Raw genomic sequence first — 20,936 nt, 5'->3', positions numbered from 1 at the left:
GATTGTGGAGGGACAGTTGAGACAGCAGGATGCATGGAAGTAAAAACGGAGGAAGATATGAGACAGCTTGAGAGAGAGAGACAGGGAGGGATGAGAGAAAATGGATGGATTGGAAGGAGGCGAGACTTGAAAGACTGAAAGGGGGGAATAGAAAGAAAGAGAGAGAAAAAACAAAAAGATAAATGGAGGACAGGTGGGGAGCAGAATGACTTGCACATGACTCCCAGCCCTGAGAAAGAAAAACAGGAAGAAGATAGAAAGGAGAGACAGAGAGAATAGCTTTTCTCCACTGCTCTGCCCTCGAGCCCTTCATTAACTATTCATTATCAACTATGCACATCCTCTCTATCTATCTATCTATCTATCTATCTATCTATCTATCTATCTATCTATCTTTCTATCTGTCTGTCTGTCTGTCTGTCTGTCTGTCTGTCTGTCTGTCTGTCTGTCTGTCTGTCTGTCTGTCTGTCTGTCTGTCTGTCTGTCTGTCTGTCGAGCTATCTATCTATTTATTGCTTATTTATCGCACACATTTCTGTTTCTCACATGGTCAGTTTCTCACTGAATCTTTCTCTCTCTGACTTTTTCTCACCCACTCCCTTCCCTCTGTATCTTGCAAAAGTCTTGACTGTACATTTGTGAGTGGAAGACAGTCTCTCTGTGTGTGTGTGTGTGTGTATGTGTGTTTGCATGCAACTACAGAACACATGACAGTGGAGAAAGGGGTGATTTATTGAGAATAACCACACGCATACTCATATTCGTGGAGAATACATTTCTTCTTTAAATGTGTATATGATAAGCATGCGCACACACACACACACACACACACACACACATACACACACACACACACACACACACACACACACACACACAGAGGGTTGCCCTGGGCTTGGTATTACAGAGGTTAGCTGGTGATACTGCATGTAGGCCTGTTGTGGTTGCTATCATTTAACACCTAGTATTCATCTCTCTCGCTTTCTTATTCATTTTCACCTTTTCCCTTTCTCTTTCTTCCTTTCTTTCTTTATTACATTCACACGCACACACTCTTTCTCTCTCTCCTACTCTTCCTCTATGTTATTTCTCCCTTTTCTTTCTGCCTTACATCCTCTCTCTCTCTATCTCCTGCTCCCTCCCTGGTTTCCATGGTGACAGCTGTGCGCTGCAGAAATCACACTGATCGGAGAATAAGATAGAAGGAGCTTCTCTCTTTTATACATGAACACACACGCAGGCAAGCTCTCTCTCTCTTTCTCTCTCTTGCTCTCTGTCTCACACGGACACACACACACATACACATACGACATACATATTACACACAGTGTTTGTACACGCCTCCATTATGACACACACTGACATGAACCAGTTTCCTCTCACATGTCTTTGTACATTTTATGAGTGTACTGTGCTCCTTTGCTCACTGTCTCACTGTGCATTAGCTGATGCGGTCAAACACACAAACTCTCTCACACACAAACACACACACACACTGGCCAGGCCATGTGTGCAGGCATGTTGCAGGCCATGCCTTCCAGAGTGCCACCTGTCTGTGAACACACCTAAATGGTTTGGCTTCCATATCAACCTCGGTTATTGGATCATGCTTAGCAAGAAATAAGATCAGTTTTGTTCATGAATGCTCTTCTGGACAGAGAGAGAGAGAGAGGGAGGGAGGCGAGAGGAGAGAGGGGAGGGAGCATCAGCTGACCTTGAAAGAAGACCTCTTGATGGACAGCTGATGGGAGCGCTGGTCACATATGATTGGCCAGTGGAACAGGCTGGTCACAGGCTATTGGACAGACCCTGCTGTCCATTTGTGGCTCCCCTCCCGCCCCCGAACCCCACCCACCTATCTGTGCTCTCACGGAGGAATTCTCCCATCACTCAGTACACAGAAGGCTTGGATCAGCAACTTACACTGCATGCATGCACGTTGACACGCACGCACACAAACAAACACACACATATCAATCAGTGCAGACAGTAAAAAGGCACGTGTGCACATTTGTGCATCATACATGTTCTCATGCACTTCCTCAGTGCTATGGAAAATCTGTGCGTGTGATTGTGTATGTGTAAATTGCAGCTGCAGAATTAGACTTGTTATGGTTGGTATGGCTGTGCTGTGTGGGATGTGTGAATCTACTCTAATTGTGCTTGTGCCAATGTATTTCAGAAGCTCTCTCTCTTACACTCTCTCTTATTGTGCACAACTGTTGTGTAGGCTTTGTTTTTTAAATGTCTGCAGTCAAAAGGTTTTACCAAAAACTAAAGCTCAACCTCAAACACAACATTTCCAGATTTGAATTTATCTAACTTTGATTACAATATTTTCTTCTTTAACTGTTGGCCAGCAGTCTTGCTTTTGACGGCGCCCACAGTCTGTTTACTAATAGGCTTACAGGTAAAATATTGATAAATTATTTGTTGCCCTCTTGAATACATTCTCATTGCAGACTATAAGACCTAAGAACCCCTCACTGTAAATTCCTCCTCCTAAGCATTTGTGATTTGGTTTTGGAACATCCAGCAGCAACAGAGGAGAGAGCACAGAGGTTGTTGTTTATATGTTTTCCAGCTTGTGCAATGAAAGATTCAATCATAAGAATCTACCTGTTATTTATGAATCATCACATCTAAAATAAGATCTTTGATAGCCAGTATTGCTCAGTCGTCGTTGAATTATATTTGGAATAGAGTAAAAGCTGGTTAAAGATGAATCAAGTGTGATTAAAAAACAGTAACCATACAATAAACAATTTAATCTTATCAATTATTACAAAGGACAAACTCAGAAGGACGTTTGAATTCCCAAAGTGACCTGAAGCATTCTATCATATGCTCAAAATGAGTTCAAATCGAAGTGGGAATTTCAAGTGATTCAATCAATCCGACACTGTCACACCCATGAAATGTGGATGTCACATCTATGAAGGGTAATTTCCTTCTGGTTTTCAGCTAACATTACCATGCTGATAAAAAAAAACAGAGCAGAGTGTCCAAGAGAGGGATGAGCTCATCGCTGACCAGGTTCATCACTCACAGCCGCTTCATCCTGACGTTCACCACTCATTTCAACACTCACCTGAACAAAAGCCTGACACACTGTTTCACTTAAGACTCACTAGGAGACAAATCTCATCTGGATGGTTGTCAAGTGGAGCTTCTCTAAAAATACAGTCTCATAAAATGGGCCAAATAATGAACTTCTATCCGCTAATTCCAGAAATCTTTTCGGCGTCACACTTAAATGTGTTTTGTTGAAGGAATAAAAACAAAGTTTTGGCCAAATCCAAATCGATTTAAGTAACTGGTGACCACGACTTAAAACGTAAAAAAAACTGAAAGAAAACTGAAAATGCCTCCAAACTGCTTCTGTGGTTTCCGTAAGCCCCGCCATTCAAATTTGAGTAATATCGGCATCTTTTATACTGTGTTTTTAGCTTAAGGAGGCATTTCCTGTTTTTTTTCCTGTAGTTTTTTAAAGTTTGAAGACGTGGTCACCTGTTACTTCAATTGTATTGGATTTGGCTGCAACACTGTTCACCCCTGAGGCTCCAAAAGTGTTTTGTGGAATCAAACACTCAGCCCTCAAATCGGCTTAGTGGCGAGTTGTTAATGAGTGGATTTTCATTTTTCAGGGATCTATCTCTTTAAGGGTGTAAGGGTAAGCAGCATGTGTTGACAGGTGGTCAAACCCACAAGATGGTTTTGATTATTTTAGTTCACCATATCGGATTGACACAGACATTCAGGGATGTTGCGGATGCTGATCTCCTTCATGGCAACAATGTTCTAAGAATCATTTCTTCTTTAGCAATTTGTCTGGCTGAATTATAGTATATATTTGAAAAGTTTTGAACCTGGGTCTGAAGATTGTGTCGATTTCTGCAGTGAATAATTCTGAAGTAGCTCCAGATCATCAGCACAGGCCAATGTAAACCAGCAAACTACCTCTAGTTGAGAAACATGATTTCTAGGATGCTTAATTTCAAGATCTACATGACACTTTATCATGTCATGGTTGAGTTCAACAGTGAAATAAGTCACGTTCTAATTCTTCTCTTTGACTAGACCATGTTGAACCCAACTATGAACTATATCATGGGGAAACAAGTAAAGAAAATATGGAACACTGCTGTCTTTATCTTATATATCACTCCCTTTACTTCCATGTAAAATGCAATCTATGGGGATTGTCTAAAGGAACTGGGAAATGTTGGAAATGAGCTTAATCCTTACTGCTGCAGAATATAAATGAGAGTTTCAACACTTAATCACTTAATGTGCTGATAATCACACACTGATGACAACTGAGGACCTCAGGGAGGATGTAATTTCATTGAAGGAATAGTCCGAAATGTTGGAAAACACAATCTGTCCTTTTTAAGTTAACTTTTTGTGTGTATGAACAAAAAAGAGAAAAGCTGTTACCTTTAGTGATATTCAGTTGTGTCAATATAGGTTGATTTTTTAACTTTGACAGACGATAACAGTTTGTTTTTGCTTCTAGTCCTTATGGTGTTGCTAACAGAAGCTTGTCTTAGGCTGTGTACTTAATACACAGAAGGGCTTGACTGAGTCTCTGGAAGCAATATAGCAAACAAAAATTTCGCACTAAACCTTTAAAGTTGACATAATCCTCAGCTGTGGAGAACTTCTGCATGTGTGACTGAGCTGACCACTTGAGGTAGTGTGGAGAGATTGATTAATAGATTGACAGTAGGATTGGCTGTTATTTACACTGGATGTATGGAACAATTGGCCGTTCTCTCCTTCTCCCTCCGTTTGCCTTAACCTCCTACTCATGTGCGTGTGTTTTGCCAAGATTTCGAACGATTTTCCAATCTGTGGAGACCTAAATTTCATTTTAACACCTCACTCCCTTTCTCCCACACATATTTTAAATGAACTCCCTGCTTTCTGAGAATTCACAGCTCACATGCTGTTATTTTCTGTTTTTGCTCTGCCACAGTGAAATGATACAAATAAGTTAACAACTGGAGTGTGTAAAGAGTGACTCTTTAGCTGTTTTACCAGGGATATCTGAAGTGTTATATGGGGTTTGGCAAAGGCAGTATCTTTCCAAGACTTTTTTGTACAAACTTCCATCTGTGTTATTTGTGTATTGCGATAGTTTCTTCTTTGGTTTGGTAGCATTTCTGGTTAATTTACCATTGATTGTTTCTTATGTAATTACTGACGGTGTAGAACTTTGTAACTTGTGAAACATGGTATACAAACCAAGATTATTAATCTCCAAGATATTTTGTCAAATCCGTGCTGCTAGAGTTGAGCTACAGTCGCCTCTTCCACATTGAAATCTCATCTCTTTTCCACATATGGTACATCGTTATTAGATTACAGGTCCCATGATTTCCTAATTGTCTTCTGCAAAATATTCAAAGCAAGAAGCAGGATGAGAACAACGAGCAGGCTGCTCAATGTCCCATAGAAAACACTTTGCCCTGCCTGGTTTAAAGAGAGTTAAGTGCTGAGTTCTTCTATATTAGGGACCTAAAGATGGTGCAACTCATGTAAAAAAAAAACAGAAAAGAAACATAAATAGCGGCCATACTGCTCCTGTGGTGTCATCAAAAATTTACACCATGTTTTTGCCTAAATGACCTCTGTCATCCGGCCCCATATTGAGCAAAGCCACACATCATTGGAAAGGTTTAAAAAAGAATTCCTTATTCAAGCACATTGTGTTTATCAAAAAATCATATTTATTGACAGTATTAATAGTAAGTGACTTGTTTAGGTAATGCCCCCCTGGATCTGCCCCTGGTGCAGCTTTGAAGTCTCGATGTACATGAAGTACATATTTGGATGTTCACCAGGAAGTGAACTATAATTCCCTTCCTGACTTAGTCCAAGGTGTCTGGTGCCACATTCAAGAAAATACCAAAATAATCTGCAAATGATTCAAAACATATTTGCCGACAGTGACACTCCAGTGTTACTCATTGTTAGCCAGAGGCCATGGAGAGAGAGAGAGAGAGCTTCTGGTGGTGTTTAGATGATTTAGTTTGGTGTGACGTGGAATTACATCAACAGTGTGTGCCGAGTCTGTGACAAGACTAAATCTTACAAAACATGAGAAATGGATTTAAGGATGTGCTGCTTGTTCTGCTGTGAGTCTAAAAATCATACCTAAATCCTACTTACATAACTGCAAGCTGTTTGGAGGGGGCTTCATGGAGGTTGTACTTTCTCACTCCACTGTTTGTATTTTAATGTCTTCACCGCAGACTTTCACTTGTGTAATTGTCTGACTATACTACTTTGTCTGTGTGACCTAGCTCCAAGTCTACTTGTTGTTGTTGAAGATGCTATTTCTACTTAGTAGTGACTGATATATCCAACCTATGAAAATCATTTTGAATCAGCATTAGCCTGTGGTGGTCACTCCGACCAGCCATTTACACTTTTGCACATAACTCTACATTTATCATATCAAATCAGAGCAAGAGCTGTTAATTTGACATACAGTTAAATGTACAGCTACACTCATCTCATTTACATTTTTTTCTTCATTTCTGTTGCTTTTTTTGGCTCGAGCTCATACCTCCACAAAGGCCCAATAGTCCCCTACAATTCAAAGCTGCACCAGGTTTCACACACTCATAAGATCCCTAAATGTGCCAGATTTTTTCAAGATCAAGATCTATGATTTATTCCCTGAGAGATCAGTGAATATGTTGAAAAATGCACCACAATGTTAAAGACTGAAAAAAGCCTGATACGGATCTGCACCAAAATTTAACACGTTCTTCAGTGACCCATACCACAGTTTCATAGAACTCCACTCAGTTGGCTAGTATGTTGTGTATAACCTGCAGGAGTCATGGGACACACAAAGGGATACAGACCTACAGTGTCTTATATAAATGCATGAAGTGATGCAGTGTGTTGTACTTGAGACACACAATTTCGAGAGAGAGAGAGAGAGAGAGAGAGAGAGAGAAAGAGAGAGAGAGAGAGAGAGAGGACTCTGACCTGGTGCATCAGGTTTTGACCATAACATCTGAACCCTCACAAACAGATTTTCATCAGCCACACACCATAATACGAACATAAACACAGAAAGTTAAATGGATAGATCAATTTAATGTCTTTAGTTAATTTCTATAATGCACTCTTTGATTTCCTTTCTCTGCTTCCTTCCCCTGCCGCTCTCTATCTGTCTCTCGTTCTCAATCTGTGTCTCTGCCTCTCTTTCCCTATCTTTATCTCTCTCCAGCCTCATCTCCTAAGCTGCGGCTGATGCGAGGCCAATCTCTGATGGAAGGGGACAAGCTGTACTTGAAGTGCGAGGCATCGGGGAATCCCAGCCCTTCCTTCCGCTGGTACAAAGATGGACACGAGCTTCAAAAAGGCCGAGACCTCAAAATAAAGACCAACAAGTGAGTCTATCGAATTGAATATACCTCTAATTATTCAGCCTCCACAATTTCATGGACCAAAAAATTCAAAATGTTAAAATCCTGACAAAGAACTGCTTCTTCAAACAAATGAATATGCCTGTTGCAGTGGTCCTGGTATGAAGCTCTGTGTTAGTGACATTGGGCATCTTCATATTCTGTACTCAAACTGTGGCCACTGTTAGAAAACATTACTTCTCCCTCCTATTTGCTCAACTTCAATAAATCTACAATGAGTACACAACTCCACATTAATTTGTCTCATGTGAAACTTCCAACCTTATAAGGGGACAGTTTACAACTGCAACTCTATTTGTCAGTAGATGAGTATGATGTCTGGTCATGGGACGGTTTGATAAAACATTGATTAGAAAAGTTATACATTGTTAAATTGCCATTACAATATTGATTGAGTGTATTTTGAGAATTACATTACAAAGTTACCAAGGCTGATTGACCACTTTTTCACCATATTGCATATTACGATTTTCTGCAAACTGCTTAAAATCTAATTTCACTTGGTCATAGATACTTGCACTATGCTTAGTCAGAATTATTTCATCAACCTTTCTGCATTTTTTCTTAATAGATTTACAAAAATTTTAATAAACGTCCTATCTCAGAATGTATCGGAAAGCAGCAAATCTAATCCTCTGCAGTTAACAGGTTATTCCTTGCCCTATACCCCACCGTTAACGCGAGTTTCAACAAAATCGGTTCAGTATTTTTTGTGTAAGACAGACAAATAGCAAAGAAAGCATAATATCCTTAGTAGCAGTAATAAAGCACAGATTTTTTAGTACAGGTTATCTAAATACAACACCCACACACGTCAAATGTAAGTAAATAAAGTAATTTCGCGCTGACCACTCTTGTTCGTTGTGGCTGTGAAGCGATACCTTCCTGGAACAGCCACACTTTAAGCAATAAGGGCCAAAATCCTCAGTCCTCTTTCGGCAAAGAAAACACATTGTAAAGTTCAGTCAGAGCTAATATTAGCCAGTCTGAGTAAAGCCCAGTCAAGTGGGTATTTTACGAAGATCTTTTTAGCATGAAATTCACTTAATTTCCCTGGACACTGTTCCTTTAATGAGCCTTGGAGGAGGAATGCGTCCTGGCAGTTACACAAGGTTTGTTGCCATGACTATATAACAATAACCCCACATGGCTGCCAGGACATAGATATTTGGACATCTGGTCGAAGGCCTTAGTAATCCTCCATTGCGGATGCGTGCAGACAGCTGCATACACCACAGTCATACCTGCCAATTTGTTGGCCGCTTGGACTATCTGCAACAAATTGTTGGGTACACAGATGTCCACACAGAGCCTAACATGCACCCTCTAATGATGAAATTTGCATCACACGAGCTTAGCCCTCATGGAAACTCGTGGATCCGATAAATGTAACACTGGCTTAACCCAGACCAGTGTAGCATCATATCAGCTTTAGTGGAACTCAACGACACATTGTTATACATGGGCTGCTTCCACATATTACAGCAGAACTTTAGACTTTGGACAAATACGAACTTTACCGAAACATTGAAATCTATAGCTGGGATGAGAGGAAGACATGGTACAATACCTGCAATAGAAGTTCACCCTTTAACTGTTGGACATTTACCAACTAAACACATTTTATCTTATTTGTCGAAAATCCTCTTCACGTCCCGATACCCATCAAGTTTTCTGAAAGAATTGCTAGTGTGTGATGCCCTCACAGACCTGTAATAAACCCGACCAATCATTTCATTGGGACTGGTGAACCTGTCTGTCACTAGCCGACCTGCCTTTACGCACCCGGCCCGTGCTCCCAGTGCACATGACTGGAGAGACATATACCACTGAGGCAGAGACGCTGTTAGTGATGGCGAAGCCAGAAGTTGTCAAGCGAGTCACAAAAAGTCAGCTTCTAGCAGTTACCAGTCAGTGTGTGTTCATGTGTTTTGGGGGCGTAGATTTAATGAGCAGACCAATAGGAGGAGGTGGAATGCATAGTTTCAAATATGTTATAGTTAGCCCTAGCTTTATTCTATTGAAATGCTTGTTCAAAATTACAAGATATCACTGTTTATTACTGAAGAGCTATACATTGGATAAGCACATGTTCTAACCTTTAATGTTTAGTTGTGGATTTCATTTTTGTCTGAACTTAATATGTGTCCAGCAAATTAGCTTTTTTGGCCAATTACAGCTATTTGTGTACTGCTATAAATTATTTCTTGCCTATCTGGGCTAGACATACAAATGTAATTTCTTGTCCAGTCATAGATGACTCTGCGGCTTTTTTTAAGCAACAATATCTGAGAGTATCTTTTATCTGCTCTATATCACCCTCTCTCTCTGGCTCTCTTCTGTCTCCTCTGTCTCCTCTTCTCTCTCTGTATCTCAATTTCACTGAAGAAAAAACTCAAAGGTGCAGATCAGTCGTGTCCGTGTGGAAGACTCTGGAAACTACACCTGTGTGGCTGAAAACTCTCTAGGACAAGAAAACACCACGAGTTTAATCACCGTGCAGATCTGTGAGAACATCTATCTATCTCCCTATATGTCTATATGTCTGTCTGTCTATATGTCTATCTATCTTTCTGTTGCTCTGTCGGTCAGTCTGTTGGTTTGTCTGTGCCGACATAAATTGTCTGATTACCTTATATAGATGTTGATAATAAAGAAAAGAGTTAACATTTAGATGATTCTATAATGATGCACAAACTCCATTGTTTTAATAGTATAAGCATCTTATCATAAACATGTTTACAGAGAGTTTCTGTGGTTCTGTTACATCACAATTTCATCTTTCCTCAAAGAACTGAACAACTATGGAGCCTTGTTGAGCCTCTGCACTGGTGACAAACTGACCGGACTCGATATGTTTTTAGGTTAATTTGGACTAAAGGGCGAACTGATTAGAATTTGGTGGGCACAGGTCAGGTCACTGTGACCTCACTTTGGTCTAAGTATGACAACATTCACTTTATCCTTTTATCAAATCTATCTCTGTTTCATATATTAAATGAACATGGACATACATGCAACTTGACTGATTGGTAGAGGTATTCTAGTTAAGACTTTAGGGATAAGTTAGAATAGAGTTGAATATCGTGTTTACAGTGAAAGCTATTTGAAATCAAATATGCAGGAATCTGATAATGCAAATTAACTTGTCAAATATGATTGGGTTAGGTGGTTAGTGTCTCTGTACAGACTTTTTTTCAATTTTTTTGATAAGTTATGGAAATTTGTCCTGGGAGAACCAAATAAAACAGTGGTGGCAGTTGTAAAACAGGGAAGTTGGGAAAACAAAATAGTTGATTACTTATAAGTATATTTAAACTTTTAAAATGTTGTGTTTGAACGGGAAAAGACAGTAGTGTGTTCAGAACATAGACTGTATGAATAGATGGACATCGTGTCTATACCTCCTCATGTTGTACATGAAGCCAAAATATCCCAGATATGGGTGCAGCCATGTCCGGGACATTGTGATTGTGGTGTGGACTATAGCTGGATCAAGGTCTCGACCAATCACGAGTCATTCTCAGCTGTCAATCATGATGTTTCACCCCATTTTTATGGCATCCAATAATTAGCTATAAAAAAGCTTATCAAATAAGATTAAACCAGGTTCAAGCTGAACATTGATTTATTTGTGACACTAACCCATTTGGAATTCACTAAAGAGGATAGAAATTTCTGAGGCATGGTTTGCCAGTATATCTAGTTATATAGTTGCTATTACATTTTAATGACTCATTATTTTAACAAAGAGGTGACAGTATGTTTTTCTGTGTTCTGTTTTCTTTCTGTCTGTCCTCCTCTTAGTGACGACCACAACCCCGTCTCCGGGTGTGAGTCACGCGAGACGCTGTAACGACACGGAGAGGACCTACTGCGTCAACGGAGGAGACTGTTACTTCATACATGGTATTAACCAGCTGTCATGCAAGTAAGTCAGTTGTTCAGTCAGGCCCCGTCCCCACAGTCATCACTGTGTAGTCGCTCCCCCTGTCACTCCTCCCTCCCTCTCTCCCTCTCTGTCTCAGACACTGTGTCGCTTGTCACTGCACTACCTTGTCTTCTGTTCTGTAGTTGTACTCAACCCATACACCCTGATCAGCTTCAACAGTAAAACAGGTAACTGGTCTTCACTTGGACACTGTGCATGATATATCAGGGCTTTTGGTCTGAAGTTTTTACCAGCTGTCCAGAAAAAAAGGATTTTTGCATAGAGCAAATATTGATTCAAACATTGTGTCGGCATGCATATGAATTATGTTGAATCCTGCTCCTAGAATCTTCTCACAATGCCTGAGAAAAGGCTTTCAGTATAAGAGAGAGTCGTGAAAAAAAGGGTCTGTTCAGAAGAACAACACTGGCATGAGAAGTTAAAGAGGACGTCCTAATGACGTAGAATATAAGCTGCTGTCTCTGTTGTCCGTCACTCTGTTGGCGTGTGAACACAAATCACTTTGCAACTGAGGGCACTCAGTAAAGCAAAGTGAACTGAGGACACGTGGACTCAGCTGAGTTCTTATAATTCCAATGATTCAAGTATGAGCCAGGATGTACAGCTAAGTCTGTATTATCCTCAGCACTATTAGCTACAGTTAGCAGCTGTGCTCATCACTTAGTAACTATAATATCAGTAAAGTTAATAGTCAGATAGTATTGACTGATATATTATTACTTTTTACATGAGTAAGTACCTACGGAATCCCCAAGGGTAAATTCTTTTTACTTTACTTTTGCATTCACCGACAATATTTCTCGCAACAGTTTCCTGTTCCCATCAATTTCTTATAGGTGCACAAGTGTGTAGTCATCTGTGTCTGATCTGTTGTCCTGAACAGTAACTGGTTCTGAATGACAGCATACAGCAGATCACCGAACCATGTTGTTCTGGAGAAAACTCTTGATCTTTCAAGCTAACTTAACCATGCCTGTGGAGTTGCAATACAATATTAGCATATTTTATGCCCAGATCAAAGCAAAACTAAATAAAGTGATCCATTCTGCAGGGGTTTAGTGAAAATGAGCCTGAATGGGCCACATGTTGGAGTGCAAATACCAGACAGGCCAGGCTGGGTTCAAAGTGTTGTGAGTTGACTCAGCAATTTTTTTTACACTGCACATGATTAATTGTATTATTATTTCTTTTGATTTCATTTACTACAATGATAGAAAGGATAAAACAGTTTGTAAAGTTTGCATGGAAGTGACTAAAATTTGTGTTTTTATTGTAATTTGAGATGTTGAATTACAGTATAAGACTTGACCGTTGTTTGCTGCACAGCAATGTTTATCTAAGAAGATTCCAAATCCTTGTCATCCAGACAGTGTCCATGTTTTTCATGTTCTTCAACTTTGAATTCTTGTTTTAGCCACCTGACTGTCAAGTTTGGGTTGTCAGGAACTCACACAAACATATGAACAGCTAACACAGACACGGGCAACCTATGTGTCATTTGTTTACTCCAAACATATTTAGCAGGGGCTCGGCCTCCCTATAGGGATAGTGTGATTAAGACAAACACAGCTTAGGCCTGACAAACATTAGTCTTTGTTTTTTCCCTCATTTTCTCATTTTCACGGACTGACAGGGATGGTCCAGCATGGTAAATTGGATCTTAGAAATATTATGGGAGTGATGCCATAACAATTTCTTCATAATCACAGACCATGGTTAAAGTGTTCACTGGTAATGCTAACCATACAGTTTTTCCTCTTGTTTTTATTTAAAAACTGTAATCATAGAATGCATCACTTCCTGCAAAACAAGGACTGAACTAGACAATAGATGAAAAATATTACATTGGAAAATAGGAAAATGCAGGCAATGCAATAGGTCACAAAAACAGTAAAATAAGGTTTGTCATGATGTCATTATTAATAGCTGGCTTTGTAGAAGATAGATAGATAGATAGATAGATAGATAGATAGATTACTTTATTCATCCCCGAGGGGAAATTAAGTCGTCATAGCAGCCGGTACATTTGAATACAATAAAATACAATACAATAGAATAAAATATAAAATATAAAATATAAAATATTGCGGTAGAAAGAATAAAAACAGAAACACAAGATAAAATAGGTAGATAAGGTGCAGTGGCAGATGATGGTAATAGTACTGATGATGATATGATGGTAATGTTATTGTTAGACAGTATATAAAAGATAGTACAGTATATATAGTATATAATATATATTTATATATGATAGTAATTATGCCAATATAATAGCAGTATATAGTAATAATAGCAGCAACAGTATATATAATAATAATAATAGTAAAATATAATAATAATAACATGTACACATGTATAAATAAAATATGTGTATATAGACTTATATATACAAAGAATATACAAAGAGTATGATATAATATATGATATATAGTACGGGTATCAATATAAGTATTTGGCGATACAATAGATAACATAATATACTGTGAGTGTAAGAATATGTAGACAGAGTGTGCAAAAGACAATATTATTGTATGAAATGATGAATTGAGACAGGTATGTTTAGTGCAGTTCTGTGATGGTGGCTCTGACAGAGGTAGATGAGTTGTATAGTCTTATTGCGGTTGGGAGGAAGGATTTCCTGTATCGTTCCTTAGAGAAGCGGGGTTGAATGAGTCTGTGGCTGAAGCTGCTCCTTAGCTTGTCCAGTGTTTTGTGGAGGGGGTGAGAGGGATTTTCCATGATTGCCAGCAGTTTTGCCAGCATCCTCTCCTCCACCACCTCCTCCAGGGTGACAAGCTTAGAGCCAACCACAGACTCTGCCTTCCTGATGAGTTTTTTCAGTTTGTTGGCGTCCTTAGCCTTGATGCCCGTACCCCAGGACACCACAGCAAAGAAGATGGTGCTCGCCACAACAGACTTATAAAACATCTGCAGCATCTTGTTGCAGACGTTGAAGGACCTGAGCCTCCTCAGGAAATAAAGCCGGCTCAGGCCCTTCTTGTAGACTTGTAGTAAGTCAATTAGAGGATGGAAATTGTATGTCATTAGCAGTTATCTGGTAACATTGTTATCCCTTGGTGCACATGAAGTGGTACAGTATGGCTTTGAGCTCATTGCAGTGTTTTAACTGTATTTACCACAGAAGCTTTAATTTAACCACAGCGGTGAAGATGTCTTCTCCACTCTGTGAAATGCAGATTTTCTAAACTATGGGTTTTAATCTTTCAGTTTCAACTTGTCATACACACAGGGTCATTTTGTAGATGTGTAACAAACACTTCCTTTGACAGTGTGAATAGCAGATGGTGTGTATAGTCATGCATGATCAAGAGCCCTGTTCTTATGTTTTCCTTACAATTGGATGTTTTTTCTAGACGTCCACCCCTAGATCTGCGCTCTTTGTTTTTTTATTTCCATTCCCCTTTCTATATATCTCCCCTCTCTCTCTCTCTCTCTCTCTCTCTCTCTCTCTCTCTCTCTCTCTCTCTCTCTCTCTCTCTCTCTCTCTCTCTCCATCCCTTGCTTTCCCCTCCACTCTCTCACCTCCTTTCTCTCTATCTCTCATCTGATGTACCTTCCGGTCACTGCTGAAGGATAAATCAGGATCTTTTTTTCCTGGTGCTGACAAGCAGAAAACTTTGTTCGAGAGGGTGCATACAGACATTATGAGCTGCGTATATAGGGGTACAAAATGTTCAGGATTGTACAACCTTCTTTGCATCATTGTTCGACACATGAACCCGCTGCACATTCAAGAAGATACAGCAAGCTAGCTAGGTTGGTCGCAGCCGACCACCCAGCTGTTTCCAGAGAGTTACTGTTGCTCCTTCCTCATCCTTTGTTGGCCTGTCTGTTGGTGCCGGTGGATAACAGGATGTAAATAAGACGGCTGTCTGTAGACTGTCTGCACTGCTTGTTAACTTCAGAGTTTTGTAGACCTCCACTCTTACACACAGAGACGCTCACAAATCTGCACGACAGCTGCAAATCAGTGCACTGCACGGCACTGGCAGGCGGGAGTAATTGTTAATATCCCTGAAATTCGAGATGGTATTTGTAAGCTCTTTTTGTGCCGACCATGGAAACATATAATCTCCTCTTCCCCCGAAGGGGAGAGTAGCTGAACTTCAAAATGGAGTCTGTAGGTTAAAGTGGAGGACAGCACCTATACAGAAAGGCACCCTGGCTAAAACTGGGTGTGGAGGTTAAAGTGGAGATCAGCGCATACAAACATTCCCCCTGGCGAGGTGTTGCCTTATTTAAACTTGGTGTCTTGTTTTCCTCAATGTTCCACGTAACCTGTGTTATAGTTTCATTACATTACATTTCGGTTTGGCTGACGCTTTTATCCAAAGCGACTTACAATAAGTGCATTCAACCATGAGGGTACAAACCCAGAGCAGCAAGAATCCAGAAAGTAAAATTCTCCTAAAGAAAGCCAACTACAAAGCGCTACATGTGAGTGCAACTAAACTTATATTTACTTATTTATTTGTAATATAGACACCAGAGATGATTGTGGGTTGTAGACCATCATCTTCTTAACCAAGGCGTAGTCGGAACAGAGACTTTAGTCTGCTGTCCTGATGAGCCAGGACGAGCAAAGAATCCTGTTTTGTTAAACACTCCATTTTGTTGAGTGTTTAACTCGCAGTGAGGGAGCAACGAGCCGATTGGCAGATGCAGAATGGAGTGGACGGTCTGGGGAGTAAGGTTTGACCATGTCCTGGATGTAGACTGGACCCGGTACTCAAGGACTAGTGTCTTGAAACGGATGCGGTCAGCCGCTGGTAACCAGTGAAGGGAGCGGAGGAGCGGAGTAGTGTGAGAGACCTTAGGAAGGTTGAAGACCAGTTGAGCTGCTGCATTCTGGATGAGCTGCGGAGGTCGGATGGTGCCAGCAGGTCAACCTGCCAGGACGGAGCTGCAGTAGTCTCAGCGTGAGATGACCAGAGCCTGGATCAGAACCTGCTCCGCCTTCTGAGTGAGAAGGGGAAGAATACTCTTCAGTTCCCAGGGAAGAGTTGCAGATGGCTCCTCTGATGAATCTGAACTTTGCTGATATACTCCAGTCTGGCAGCAAGCAGAAAACATTAGCCCCTGTATTCCCAGCTGTAGGTTGAAATGCCAAATTTCTCCTCATGGATCAATAGAGTTAATTTAATCTAATCTAATCTACAAAATGCCATGAGTTCAGGGTAGGGCCGATGCCTGAACATAATGTCCATCGCTGTCTGTGTCTTTTTTTTCCTCTTAAATTTGATGAGTCTTTGTATTATGAATATAACTAAATGAATCACAGGCTTTGCTTTCATTCAGATGGTTGGAGCTAATGGTGCCATATCTTTTTCTGCAAATATTTAGGCCTGAGAGAACATAACAGTTTAAACCAGGAAAGCATGCACTGATAAAGAAAGGGTGGAAAGATGATGGGAAACAAGAATGATAGAGGTAGTGAGAGAGAAGAGGCAAAAGAAAGAAAAAAGAATGCTAGCATAAAGGGCTGCTGCTGCTCACAGTTTCTCCCATCTTTCTCTCTATTTCTCTCTCTGTCTGTCTCTCTCTCTCTCTTTTTTCTCTCTCTCTCACTGCTCTATTTATAACTCTATGGGAAATTGCTGAGTGGGCTCTTCTGAGGGTTTTTGCTGTAATTGATTCAAAATGCAAGTTGTCTCTTTAGTGGTGAGAAAGAGAGGAGAAGGATACTCAGTCAGTTATGTGGACAGTGTACGCATGAGGGTAAGATGGAGGTCTTTGCCTTTTAAACTGGGTAAAAAAAAATTCAGATCCTCAATCACAGTAATAAATGGAGTTTGGTTATTACGACCGGGAGGGTAAAATTGCCAGAGAGCCTCTGTTATCCTATAATGACTGTAATGGGGCCACACCCATAATATCATAACTCCGTGGTTCATCAATTGTTGTGATTCATCCCAGGTATAATGTGCAGTGCTGTTGGATCTTCAACATGCCTATTATTTATCTGACTGCAGGTAAAGCTGATCTGCCATCATTTAAAGCAGGTAAAAGAATAAATGAGTTGTGTCGCTGGGTGCAAGCCATGACCCCCATTATAACACACAAATCAAGAGATTTCAGAATTTGAAGCACTCTCTACACAAAAGAGTTTTTGTTTCCGTAAGGACATCATTTGGAATGAGTTCATGAAGTGTTTCATTTAAAGAGCTGATAAGAATCAAGAGGATGGCAGTGTCAGGTTTTAAAGTTAACAATATATGTGCATATAGTATATAAACATACTTGTGTATCAATTGATGCGTTGCCTTGAGGACTCCTACTTGTTACTTTCAGTGTGACGAGTTTGATAAGCTGGTTTTTGTGGCTCTCACAGGACTGTTCTTCAGCCGGGGAGAGACACACATCTCTGAAGCAGGGACGATAGGCACAGGCAGTTGTTAGTCAATGTGCGTTTATGTGTTTTGGGGATGTAGCTTTGACGAGAGGTCTGATGTGATGGGGTGGAATGTATCAGTTGCACTTCTTTGAAGTGTAGGGAGCTCTTCCAGGATTACCAACCCTAACTCTTTAAGTGTTGACCAGTTCATCAGAAGTGTTTTTTTGGCAGGTTCTTAATTTATAGGGTTCATTTAATGTTTTTATTACAGATAAAAGTTTTGGATGTGTCCAAAGGTTTACACAGCAAGCGTCACTCAGAGCAAGGATGTTATTTTCATTGTAGAAGTTAGCAGCACTTGCTACGCTGCAGGTGCCTGACTTAAAAGTTAGCGCTTTGATTCTGCTGGATTGTTTCTCCCCAATCTTCAACTTCATACACACAACTCCCTCTTCATGCTGCATTCAAAAACCTTCTGACTACTTATGTGTTGAAGTAGCAACTAGCTGTAACTCCTCCCTATATCATCTTGATAAGCATAGCAGAAAATATCCACAAGGCCCATCACTCAGTATATTTTGTTTACATATTCCTTATGGCGTCCATATTTGGTATGTTAATTAGATAATTAATTTAGCGCATTATTCATGTCAATTATTTTAAAGCTGCTTTAAAGTTTCTCTAATCAATATTTTTATATTAGCAGTGGATCAAATGTGTAATGTGAGACGGGACAATCCCACAGAGCCATAGCACCTGACTCTGCAGTTTCCCTCGGCGCCATAGAACGTTACAGTTTCTTTAAGCTCATTGATTCATGGCCCAATATCAGCCTTATTTTGAAAAGAGAGCAGACAGCTGTTTTCAGTGAAAACATTTACTCAAACCCATTTCCACTCCCTGTCCAGCACCAAACAGTGGCTGAATTTTTTCTATAGACCATAACAGAGCTAAAGGGAGAGTGAATATTCAACATCTGTCAGGCTCCCTAAAACATCACTCTAAATTTAGATCAAAGTTGTTCTGTGTCTGCTGGATGGGCAAAGAAGCTGTTTGCTAAGAAATAAGCCAACTTAGCTTCAATAAAAACTTGCTTTGCTCCTCCCACTTGGCTCAAAGTCAGTGCAGGTCCAACTAGAATAAGGATTGAAAAGCTGAAACAAACAGAAAAACACAAATCTTATCGTATATTTTTTCATCATTTTAGGCATGTAAACTACTTTCTCAGGCTCATAACAACTTACATTTGTTAAGGAGCATGGAATGAATATATAAAAAACTTTCTTATCCTTTCACTTTTCCCGGCAGCTCACAACATACATTACATTACATTTCATTTAGCTGATGCTGTTATCCAAAGCGACTTACAATAAGTGCATTCAACCCGAGGGTACAGACCCAGGACGACCAGAATCAAGAAAGTACAATTTCTTCAAAATAAAGCATAAAACTACAAAGTGCTATAAGTAAGTGCCATTTAAGTGCTACTAAAGTGTTAGTTTCAAAACATTTTTTTATTTTTTTTATTCAATGTACAGTCGGAAGAGGTGTGTTTTTAGTTTTCGGCGAAAGATGTGTAAACTTTCTGATGTACGGATGTCGATGGGGAGCTCATTCCACCATTTCGGAGCCAGAACAGCAAACAGTCGTGATTTTGATGAGTGTTTAGCTCGCAGTGAGGGAGCAACGAGCCGATTAACCGAAGCAGAGCGGAGTGAACGTGGGGTGTAACGTTTGACCATGTCCGGGATGTAGACTGGACCTGATCCGTTCACAGCATGGTACGCAAGTACTAGTGTTTTGAACCGGATGCGGGCAGCCACTGGTAGCCAGTGAAGGGAGTGGAGGAGCGGAGTAGTGTGAGTGAATTCAGGTTGGTTAAAAAACAGTCAAGCTGCTGCATTCTGGATGAGCTGCAAAGGTCAGATGGCAGTAGCAGGTAGACCTGTCAGGAGGGAGTTACAGTAGTCTAGGCATGAGATGACCAGAGCCTGGACCAGAACCTGCACCGACTTCTGAGTGAGAAGGGGGCGTATTCTCCTGATGTTGTACAGCATGAATCTACAGGGCCGTGTTGTTTCAGTAATGTTGGCAGTAAGGGAGAGTTGGCTATCGAGTGTCACACCCAGGTTCATAGCAGTCTGAGTGGGGGTTAACACGGAGTTGTCAAAGTCAATAGTCAGGTCGTGCGTGGGAGAGTCTTTCCCTGGAAGGAAAAGTAGTTCAGTCTTGTCAAGGGAAAAGACAGGATTAGTTGGGTGTCATCAGCATAGCTATGGTAGGAAAAGCCATGTGAGTGAATGACAGAGCCGAGAGAGTTGGTGTACAAAGAGAAGAGGAGAGGACCCAGGACAGAACCTTGAGGGACCCCAGAAGGGGGGGACAAGGTTCAGACACAGATCCTCTCCAAGTTACCCGATAAGTGCGTTCATTGAGGTAGGAAGAGAGCAGGGAGCGAGCAGAGCCTGAGACACCCAGGTCCTGAAGGGAGGAAATAAGGATCTGGTGGTTCACTTTGTCAAATGCAGCAGAGAAGTCTAGAAGGATGAGGACAGAGGAGAGAGAGGCTGCTCTAGCAGTGTGAAGCTGCTCAGAGACAGCAAGGATGGCAGTCTCAGTTGAGTGACCTGCCTTGAAACCAGACTGGTGAGGGTCAAGAAGATTATTGTGGTTAAGATAAGAGGAGTGTTGATTAATTACAGCGCGCTCAAGAGTTTTGGAAACAAAGGGAAGAAGAGAGACAGGTCTGTAGATATTTGGGAGACAGGGGGGTGAAAGAGGAAAGCGAAGGTGAGTGTGTGGTTATAGAAGGAGGATCCGAAAATGAAGAGCGTTTGTCATATATCTTTTTTGTAATGTAGTTGACAAAGTGGCTTGGTAATATACATATACTTCACATAGATTAATTTATAGAGTTTACAGTCTTTTCAGAGTAAGTATCAAAATAATGGATTTACATTGTATTCATTTTTTGTCTATTTTGATGTTTTCTTTTACTTTTTTTTAAATGTCGTCATGTTTTTGATGAAAGATAAGAAATAGATGCAATGAATGAGATTGTATAATCTACTAATCTACTATGAAGCAATTTTGTGTGTGCGTTTGTGTCTGTGTGTGTGTGTGTGTTCGCACGTTTGTGTGTGTGTGTGTAAGAGGTTAGAGGTTAACAACTGTATGT

At 40.4% G+C, this 20,936-nt stretch overlaps 1 protein-coding gene across 1 annotated transcript in view; it reads left to right on the top strand.

The window, feature by feature from the left end:
• Positions 1-20,936, top strand: part of nrg2b (neuregulin 2b) — a 47,775-nt gene that overhangs the window by 14,496 nt on the left and 12,343 nt on the right. Inside the window, exons 2-4 of the mRNA XM_053429605.1 lie at positions 7,253-7,415; positions 9,840-9,958; positions 11,259-11,382. Coding sequence (XP_053285580.1) covers positions 7,253-7,415; positions 9,840-9,958; positions 11,259-11,382 — 406 coding nt within the window. The remainder of the gene's footprint in view (positions 1-7,252; positions 7,416-9,839; positions 9,959-11,258; positions 11,383-20,936) is intronic.

The sequence above is a fragment of the Pleuronectes platessa genome, chromosome 8 (genome assembly GCF_947347685.1).
Source record: "Pleuronectes platessa chromosome 8, fPlePla1.1, whole genome shotgun sequence".
In the NCBI taxonomy this organism is placed as follows: Eukaryota; Metazoa; Chordata; class Actinopteri; order Pleuronectiformes; family Pleuronectidae; genus Pleuronectes; species Pleuronectes platessa.
Note: the sequence above shows the minus strand (reverse complement) of the source record. Positions and strands in the feature narration are given on the sequence as shown.